Here is a 10,515-nt window from a genome sequence, read left to right on the forward strand (position 1 = left end):
CATGGACGGTAGGTTTCCTACAAAGTTAACCCCGACGCCCCCGGCTCAGCCCCCATTAAGTTTTCATATCAAATTAGCGTGTTAATAAAAATAAACGATCATGGCTTATACTCTGCATATACAAACAGAATCATGAAAGCCTGTGGGTAGAGTCAGGCCGCCCGCGACGACACGAGTCAGTTTGAGTGTGTGCGCCTGGGTCTGAACGCCCACTCACTGGCTAGCTTTGTAGCTAACTGTTAGGCTACTTAGCTTTGCATTGGTTATGGATCTAAAGGTAGCAAAACTAACTTCATAGCACGAAGCTTCTCTTCTCACTTACCACAATAAAGAAACAGACCGTAATAGTACAGGCACAAACAACACAAATGATCATACGTTACATAATTTTCACTTGTAGTATTATTAAAATTGAAATGCTGTTCTCTCTGCGTGTTCCTACACGCTCAGGCAGCGCCTCACTGTACAATCGCTGGAGGACGGGCTGTCCACTCAAAAACTGAGTAGCCAATGGCGGAGCGCACACTGAAACTCCCGCCCACCTGAGAGTTGGTGTCAGAATCTCAAACAAAAAAGAGGGACGCAAAAGAGAAAGCTGCAGCGAGAGCAAAAGTCTATCATTGAGAAAAAGAAACAAGAACTGCAAACAAACTGTGTTAAAAACAAAGAAAAAATATTAATACTATAGTTTACTGATTACACAAATGATTTGTTTGCCAATTTATAGTTTATTTTTGAAATTTATTTATTTGGCTGACTCAGTTTTTTTTCTTTAACTCATTATTTTGCTTTATTGCTGAGAAGTGTTGCTTTTCTTTATGATACAAAACTTAATCCATACTTTGTACCATAGACATACCAAAAACACGGACAAAGGTGGGCCACTCTTTCCTTATCATAGACGATCTACAGTGATAAGGCGTCAGTTCATTCGCGTTTATTAGAAGGAAAAGTCAAAATCAAACGATTCAAAATAAAAGGGCGCATTGTTCAGATAACTTGCTCTTTAAAGGCTAATTATCATAGTATTGGATGTTCTTTGTGTCTACATGTAAGCAGCACTTATTGTTGTAGCCGGTCAAGTGCAGCCCAATTAAACAATTAAATATGTTAAGGTCATTACCATTGTATTATAATGAATGACCTCATTATAGTTCCCAATATGCAAAGTAAACTACGACAACAGCTGTATGGTAGTAAAAAAAAAAGAATGTTCCATCTGAAATTTCAAGCATATTGTAGCAGGGAAGCCAGTAAGCACCTCAACATTAATAATAACAATATAATAATAGCGTAGATTTACTAGCGCCTTTCATGGGACCCAAGGTCGCTTTACAAGGAAGAACAGGGCAAAACAAACATAACAAAACAAAAGGCAATCAGACAACCAGTCAGACAGACAAAAACAACAAAAAGATTAGGGGGCAAAGGCCTTGGTGAACAGATGGGTCTTGAGGGCCCTTTTGAAGGCGTCAAGGGATGTTGCGGATCTCCGCAGGGAGAGCGTTCCAGAGGGTGGGGATTGCCACGCTGAAGGCTCTGTCCCCGAAGGTTCGCAGTTTGGTGCGGGGGGTGGTAAGCAGGCCAGAGTCGGAAGACCGCAGGTTCCGGGGTGGGGCATGTGGGTGAAGGATGTCCGATAGGTACTGGGGGGCATGGGCATGGAGGGACTTGTAGGTAAGGAGGAGGACTTTGTAGGAGATGCGGGACTTGACCGGCAACCAGTGGAGGTGGATGAGGGTGGGAGTGATGTGCTGCCACGGCTTTGTATGTGTGAGTACCCTAGCAGCACAGTTTTGGACATACTGGACCCTGTCCAGGGTTTTGTTGGGAACCCCAAACAGGACACCATTGCAGTAGTCCAAGCGGGAGGTGACAAACGCATGGAATAGGGTTTCGGCAACCGGCTCCGAGAGTGACGGTCGGAGTCTTGCAATGTTCCTTAGATGGAAAAAGGCCGATTTGGTCACGGACTTGACGTGGGAGTAGGAGGAGAGGGTGGAGTCGAGGATGACACCCAGGTTGCGGGCAGGAGATGGGGAGATGGAGCAGCCGTCAACCTCGAGGGTGAAGTCACCAACCTTCTGGAGCAGCGCCTTGGGTGCCACAACCATGAGCTATGTTTTCCTGCTGTTTAGTTTGAGATAGATGCATGACATCCATGCTTTGATGTCATGCAGGCAGTTGATGAGAGACTGAGGGGGGAGCTGGGAGGATGGAGTGGTGCTGAGATACAGTTGGGTATCATCAGCGAGGTACCATTTTTGAGTATATTAATGTACTTCTCTACCACTGTTATACAGAAATGATATGTCAGTGAATGTTAGACAGAAAACTTGCTTCATGTCCCAGAAGTTTTATCCAGATGACTTAAAGCATTGATCCACCTAAACATCATGCAACTAAATGTTTTTGCATTATTCATAGCTGTTGTATAATACTACGTAGATCATCAGGCGTTTGGTTCATTACAAATAATTGCAATGTATCTCCGTGCATGGCAGGTACATTATAATATGTTTCTCTTTGTGTTCAGTCCTGAATGGCAGACTTCTGTTGAAAGTAACTCTCTCTTTGCCGGAGCTCCAGCACATCGAGAACAGTACAGAAATGGGTAGTGATTATCTGGTTGCAGAAGGCAAATGAACTATCTGTTGACATCATCTACTGCTCTGAAATCTATGAATGATTAAGAATCTGTATTCAGACAGCAGTGTGATGTTCAGATGTAATCCTCTTAGCACAAGGATCAATACTGTACCAAACCACTGTGAACTCTCTCATGAACTTGGCAGACCTTACCAGTATTGCACATACGATGAATTGGCATATTTAACATACAAATCTATAGATAATACAGAGAAGATTGACTGTATGAGAGAGGAATAAACAGCATGACAATATAACTTAGTATACATTCCCAGACGGGGAGCAGCAGGGTTGTGAGTCTCTCAAAGTGCAGTGTGCAAATGTACAATAGGGCGCTCAGGCCTCAGAACACACAATAGTGAGACTGTCCTTCTTAAAGTGAAGAATGACTTTAGTCTGTCCGCAGACGCTGGATAATGTTCAGCTGTAATCCTCTTAGCCCTGAGTGCAGGTTTCAACTCTTCACCGCTCCATTTCGATCGGCTGTGTCAGAATCTGTCCGTAAGGTTACTTACATGGCTTCTGTTATTGTGTCCTACTTAACCGCTCGGGGTCAAAAGGCAAACACACTTATCATGCGTACGTCACATCACACACATGTATTGTTTTTGTAAATGTTTTAATCATTTATCATGTTATTCTAAATGTCTGGTAGTGCATATGTAATATAAAGCGGGTATGAAATGTGTGATGTTGTAGCATTAGGAGTGTTGAGAGGGAATAAATGGAGCCGTTCTCATGAGAAGGAGATGATATTCTCAGGAATGCTTTCAATTAATGGCTTCTCTCTTTCTCTTATTAATTAAAGCCTAAGCATTTGGCAAATTAAAACCACATGGAGGGAGAGAGAACAATGGCAGAGTGTAGGTGGCTTGTGCCTTGAGTTTTTTGTGTGTGCGAGTGCACATTTCTAGTGTTCACATAATGACAGACAACACTCAGGAGATGGGAGAAAGCAGAGTGGGAGCAGAAAGTAAGGAGGAACAAAATAGTTTCTTGTCGTTCTCGTTCTTATTTTCCTCTCCTCACATACCCACTCTGTTTATGTGACTTGTGTTGCAGATTACCTGATCCATCATGGTTTAATCTGTTTTTTATGAGCCTGTCTGAGCCGTGTGTGTGTGTGTGTGTGTGTGTGTGTGTGTGTGTGGCAGGGGGCTGATTACAACAAAGAATGTGGCATTTATTTATTTAATTCATCAATTCTCAAGTCGCAAAACTGCTCCGTTCGTCCTCAGAGATCAGGGCTGATGGGGCATTCATGCAAGTTCTCAAGGCGAGAATTCAACATGTTCTAGTGGTATTTCATTGACAAATCCTGTGCAGGGATGGTTGTCACGGTATTTATCATATACAGATAATACTTATCTTCAGGGGACAGCTTACTTGTAGACCAGCAGAAAGTAGTTTAGAGTCTGGTGGATGGATCAAGCATGATATATAAGTAATCTGATATATCCTCACTGGCTCCAATACATAAACTCAATATATTACACATATTATATATTACCACAGTGTAAAACCAACGCCGTGTGCAACATCCGCAGTCATGTATCCAAGGATCAGAACAAAACAAACAAAAACAAATGAGATGAATACAATATAATAAACAAGTCATGAGAAAATGCTCAACACTACATACACCCTATTACAGCATAAGAAATACGTTGTACATTCCAACTTTTAAAATGAATTTGAATTCTTACATGACCATCCAAATAAACTAGAGTAGAAACCGTTGACTGCGGGAGTTTGGCTAAATCAGTTTTTAAAAACTGATTTAAATTCATGGATAGTTATCAGACAATTTCTAGTCGAGGGAGCCACATATTTAACCCCCCAAATTGCTGCCAGTGGGTCATTAGTTACAAACCCACAGAAGTTTATTTTAAATTCCAGTAAAAATCCAATAGTTTCCAAAATATGTCCGGCTGAAATATTTGGGGAAATTAGCATAACATGAATCTTTCTTTTGATGGAAATATTCCATCCATAATAACTTGGACGTTGAATATTTCACTAGACATTATACAGCTTTAATGAGAAGTTCAGTAACATGCATGACACTGTCAGACAGTGTGGAAAAAGAGGTTTAAAAAAAAAAAGATTATAAACTGTGTTTGCAGGGTTAGGGTTAGATATGTCAGAACAAAACACAATGTGTCAAATAAATATCTGTGGTGAAAGAATATTTAAACCCTGCATTATCTTGGTGCTGTATGGGAGGCTGTGGCTCAGTGGATAGAGTGCTTCGAATCAGGGGGTACCTAGTACGAGTCCCACTGCAGTCGGCATGCCGTTGTGGCAAGACACTTCACCCCAAATTGCTCCTGTGGGGACTGTCCACAGTACTTAATTAAGTTGCTTAGGATAAAAGTGTTTAACATGTAATGTATCGGCCAAAATTGTGAAACATCATGATTTAGAAACAACTCTAGAATATATAAAACACCGAATTATTTTTTTATGTTTCACAATTTTGGCCGATACATTACATGTTAAACACTTTTATCCTANATAAGGTGGTTTGATGCCACCCGACCTTTTGATAAATGAGTCCTGCATGACTCGGAAAAAAGGTTAAAATACGCCTGAATTATATGAATTTTTTGTGAAATAAAGTTTCATTTTAAAATGAACAATGAGGAATTGTAGAAATACAGTAATAAATACGAAAAGAAAACACCAAAACTACGGACTTCTTTCCTTTTTATTATTTACCATAAATTCACCCTTTGTCTGGCGGAGGAAGGTTTCCTTTTACACTAATTGAGGTAGACAAACTAAACAGGAACTTCCATGGACATTTCTACTAGTCTCGATGTATTGCCTAACTTTGTGTAAATATAAATTATTATTAAAGTAAATGCGTAAAATAAGCTCACGAAAAGGTCCTCGAGTTTGCGAAAGGTGGTTGATAATGTGTATAATCCTGATAATCCTGTACATTGTCAATAATGACACCTGTTATGGGTCTGTCCTCGTTTAATCCCACTTCACACAGAGACGGGTTCCTGTGTTGCCGCGACTGGTGTCACCGCTCGGCTCCGCTCTAGCCAATAGCTTTTCTCGACAAGGGTTGCGGGGAACTAGACTACTAGTTGTAAAGATTGGGTGACACACGGTTTTGGTTGGTATTATACTATTATAATATATATTATTATATATCTCTTATAGGATATTCTATACCATAAATGACACGTGTGTAAACAGTATTTCGCCACATCGACAAGTCAAACGGGTAAATTGAATCACGGGCGAAGTAGACTTGTTAATTTACATAGTTTTGACAATTGTTACTAATCTTAACAACACGGGTAGAGGTGGTGAACAACAAAACGGGTCCGCTATTGCTAGCTCACTGTACTTCGGGGAGGTACCACCCACCAAGTTTCGACTATTGCCTCCCCAAGTAGTCGGTCGGTGGTCTCGTGACAATTCAGTCTAGAGACCAAGACTCTGTTCCTCTTCCTTCTGTCCCATGACGACAATTACAGGCTCTTATACTTCAGTCAGGGACAAAACACAGCCCAGCTTCGAACTAATTGTAAAAAATTATCATAATTTAACCTTTGATCACAATGGACGTCGGCGCAAAAACGGTGGCAACTCGAGAGCAAGTCAGTCCTAGGTAAGAATAAGTGTAGCCACGATGCTACTTTCACAACGGACGGTTCTTGTTACAAATTAAATTAATCTTGGAATTGTACGTGCAAATAGCACCTTATTCCAACTCAGATGATAAAACTTTCTTATTAAGAACCCCTTATACTACTCTATATTGTAACCCTATGTAAGGTTCATATAACTAAGGGACTAACTATTTATACCCAAGGGTTAATCAGCACAAATCACGGGTAAAGAACCGACGTAATGGGAGACATCAAGTAAATAACAAGAAAGGTCCTCTTACACTTGGCTGCTCCCAGTAACAGTAAAAAAACCAGTTGGAAGACGTGCAAATTCCTTCAGGTAGTATTGCGTACTAGTCATATTGTAAATTTTTTTAAACAATATATCACGCCCATAAATTTAGACTGAGATCCACAAAACTAATGTTCTTTTGTTATTCTATGTAGTTTGCTATCGCCCAGCTACGTGACGTACCCATAGTATTGGTTTCGGGCCACTAAGGTCCACGGACCACTACCTGTCTGTGTGAGTTTTCCATTGTCAGACTTCTAGACACTACGTGTTGTTTCTCTCCTAAAACTTACCAAAGTTACGTGTACACTATCGTGAGTGGTACGCCTTCAAACAGTAACTCCTGTAGGACTCGCACGGACCAAGAAGTCGAGGTTTGATTCTAACTTTTTTCATACTAACACAACTCTGTCTCTCAAATTTACCTGTTTGTAAAGATAAAAGTAATGTATTAAGGATAACGATTAAAGATACTAAGATTTCTAGAAACTGCCTTTCTTCTGTTTCAGTGGACCGAGTACTCCATGTACAACTAGACTCAAGAGTACACAGAAGACACGAGAGAGGATTCCTACAAGCAAACACTGCTTTAAGAGAATAAATGTCTTCCTGTGCAAAACCTGTAGAGCTGCAACATGTTTCTCTGATCAAATTGTGAAATAAACATTGTTGCCTTCTGAATCATGAGCTGAAATCTGAATTTGTGATCACATTTGAACGCCAAACTGTAACCGTGCAATACAAATAAAGGCGACAGAAGAAAGTGGACCAGAAATCATTTTATTAACTCATCACCGACTACATTGGAAAGATACAAAAACTCAACAAGTGTTCAAACCAGTGGCTCACATGTTGTTCTACATTTCCTCCACATTATAATGTTTCTTATGTACATTCTCCTCATTCCTGTGTTATGTTACGAGGGGCTCTCCGTCAAAACTCATACTTACAAGTCAGTGTCCTTATTTCACAATTATAAATCAGAACTCCACAGATGTAAGTCCCAAAGAAAGAAAGATATTACTGTCCAGTTCTCTCTTTCTCTCTCGTCACTAGAGGCCATCAACACTCAGCTGTTTGAATCAACCCTCTGCAGCGTAGTGGAGGCAATATAAAAAAAAAGAAATCGTCAACAAATCCAATGAAACACTCAAATCAATCCTACTAACAATTATGCATAGCCAAAGCCTGTCATAACTTCATATTGTCACAGCTACTTCTATTCTTATCCAAAGCTTCTTTTACATCAATAAGCAAAAATGTGCTACTCATTTTAGGTGCTGTTAATACCCAATAGTATACCAAATGTACTGCAAATAGTTCTCATCAAATGCCCTTTTTACTCATGTTTGAGGAACATTTGCCAACAATGTAGGGCTGCAACTAATAATAATTGTCTTTATATATATATATATATATCGATCATTTTCTAAATTAATCAAATAATCCTTTGGTCTACAAAATGTCAAAAAAAGTCCTTCAGATTCTCTTAAAGTCAAAGGGAATGTCTTTAAATGTCTTACTGTATGTCGGTCCAACACCCAAAAACAAGTTGTTTAATATTATTTAAAAACAGAGAAATACAAGAAATCTCCACATCTTAGAAAATCAAAACAGTTTTTTCCTGACATTTTTATATGAAAAACTCCTTTATGATTAATTGATTCTCAAAATAGTAGTCAATGATCTTTCTGTTGATGGACTTATGGATAAGTTGACTTATCTTTGCAGCTCTACTACAGTAACCAATAACATTAGGAAATCATTGAGCCTTGAAAAGAAAATCTGTTTTTGGTAAACAGGGCAAAAGAGGAAACTAAGTTATGTAGGTTTTGATCTTTTCATTTGATTTGTTGAGAAATAAACGACATTTCATAAGCCTCACCCTAGTTATTGAGATAGAGTTGATTTGCACAGCCATCAATCCTCCTCCTTCTCGATGTACGTCTTACAGGCTGAGCGTTCCATCTGTCTGGCCAGGTATCTCTCTCTGGCCGTACTCACAGCCTGATCCGTGCTGCGCTTTGCAAACTTGTTTCCTTTCTCCTCCGTGGTTTCCTCTTTCCCCTCACCTTCTTGATTCTGGTCGTCGTCTTTTTCCCCTGTGTCCTCTCTGACTGCTTCCTTCTCTTCAGGATCTTTTTCTACCCTCTTCACTTCTTTCTCCTTTTCTGCTTCCTTCTCTTCAGGATCTTTTTCTTCCCTCTTCACTTCTTTCTCCTTTTCTGGTCCCTTCTTTCCCTCCTTCTCTTCTTCCTGAACTTTGTCCTTTCGCTTGTCTTCATCTGGATTCCTCTTCATCTCTCTTTCCCCATTCCTATCCCTCTCTCTCTCCCTAGGGCTCCTATCCCTCTTCCTGTGCCTGTCTTCCCTCTCTGTATCCTTTCCTCTGCTTCTGTCATCATCTCGGCCTCTGTCTCTGTCTCTCCTTCCGTCCCTGTCGTCTCTTCTTCCTCCATGCCTGTCATCCCTTTCTCTTCCCCTGTCTCTGTTTCTGTCTCTGTCTCTGTCCCGTGCTCGGTCTCTGTCTTGATCTCTGTGGCCCTTCTTATGTCTTTCTTTTTCCTTCTCTCTCTCCTTCTCCTCTGCGCTCCCCGATGAAGGTGACCTCTGTCTGTATTGACGTTTTGAGTGTGCGAGGCCTGCCCCCGGCTTGCTAAACCCAGCTTTCTGCTCATGTCCCTCCTCACTGTCGCTGCAGGAACTTGGGATATTGTCATGGGATGTAGATGAGGGAACAGGTGACATCCTCTCCGTGTCTTTTGAAACCTTGGAGTTTTCAGTTCTGGGGAAGTACAGAGAGATACAAATAAAGGTTCAGACATTTTCTTTTTAAATAATGTGTGTGCTTGTCGTGTTTATGGAGGATCAAATAATGTGGATTAATGACTGACTTGATTTCCGAGCGATCAGGTATCGCCTCTTCTCCTACTGTCTGATTCAGCAGGTGCCGGTAGAAGCCGCTCAGGTCTTTTTGTTTCTTCACGTCCAAAGCCGCTAAACAAACAAAAATAATTCAACAGATTATTTAAGTTGTTCCTAAAAGTGGCCTCTTTTCAATAACGTTTTAATCCTGTTTTAGTTGTGTTCTTGTGCTCTAAAGTAGGAGATCGTTTTTTTGGCAGCACAAATCTTTTTACAATATCCACATAACAAAAAGTTGCTATGGGCAAATCCAATTTAACATACATGCTGATGTTGTTTTGAAACTAAATATTCTCTGCCTGCATCCACTAAACAGTAATGACGGATCAGTCTAACCTTCCATCGCCGCCACTCTTTTCTCTTTCTCCAGCTCCTCCTTCTGCTCCAGCAGTTTTTGCTTGTAGGCGGATGTAACGTAAGCGTCTTTATCAGCAAACTCTTCTCCCTCTGCCTCTCTTTCCTTCTGGATCTTCCGCTCGTCCCTTCGTTCTTGTTCTTTCTTTCGGTCCTCGACTGCTCTCAATAACTGGTGGATGTATTTTGGCTGTAATAAAAAGACACACAGGCAAAGTTGTTGATGTTCAGGAAGAAGGTTAAAGGTAGGGTAGGGAAGAATGGAGAAACCAGCTCGAGTGCGCTAGCATATGAAAGTATGCAGCCGAAAAAAATCTGCCCCTTCCTTCAGACTTCCTTACAGAGCCCCTCCTCCAACACACACGAACATGACCAATGAAGGCACGAGATAAGTTTGTGCACGAGATGGAAGGCTGACAGGCAGGTAGGCCATCCAATCATTTTAGCCGGGCCAGCTAGAATAATTGGTCGAGCTTTTTACAGCGCCACGGCTTCCACAGGTGGAATTTTTTTAATGTATTTATTGTCAATCATTTAATGTATTCATTGCTATCGGGATGTTAAAGGTGGGGTAGGTAATTTTGGAGAAACCAGCTTGAGTGCGCTAGAATTTGAAAATACACAGCCGGAACAAATCTGCCTCTTCCTTAAAGAGCCCCTCCT

The 10,515-nt window shown here is 40.8% G+C and overlaps 1 protein-coding gene across 1 annotated transcript in view; it reads right to left on the reverse strand.

The window, feature by feature from the left end:
* Window positions 1-7,339: 7,339 nt before the first annotated feature.
* LOC104951528 (nuclear speckle splicing regulatory protein 1) overlaps window positions 7,340-10,515 on the reverse strand; it is an 11,430-nt gene continuing 8,254 nt past the window's right edge. Inside the window, exons 3-6 of the mRNA XM_010778188.1 lie at window positions 9,835-10,042; window positions 9,468-9,570; window positions 8,459-9,358; window positions 7,340-7,663 (exon numbers count right to left, since the gene is read on the reverse strand). Of these exons, the coding sequence (XP_010776490.1) occupies window positions 8,494-9,358; window positions 9,468-9,570; window positions 9,835-10,042 (1,176 nt within the window). The 3' untranslated portion in view covers window positions 7,340-7,663; window positions 8,459-8,493. The remainder of the gene's footprint in view (window positions 7,664-8,458; window positions 9,359-9,467; window positions 9,571-9,834; window positions 10,043-10,515) is intronic.

This window comes from Notothenia coriiceps, unplaced genomic scaffold (genome assembly GCF_000735185.1).
Source record: "Notothenia coriiceps isolate Sejong01 unplaced genomic scaffold, NC01 NC01_scaffold00018999, whole genome shotgun sequence".
NCBI lineage: Eukaryota > Metazoa > Chordata > Actinopteri > Perciformes > Nototheniidae > Notothenia > Notothenia coriiceps.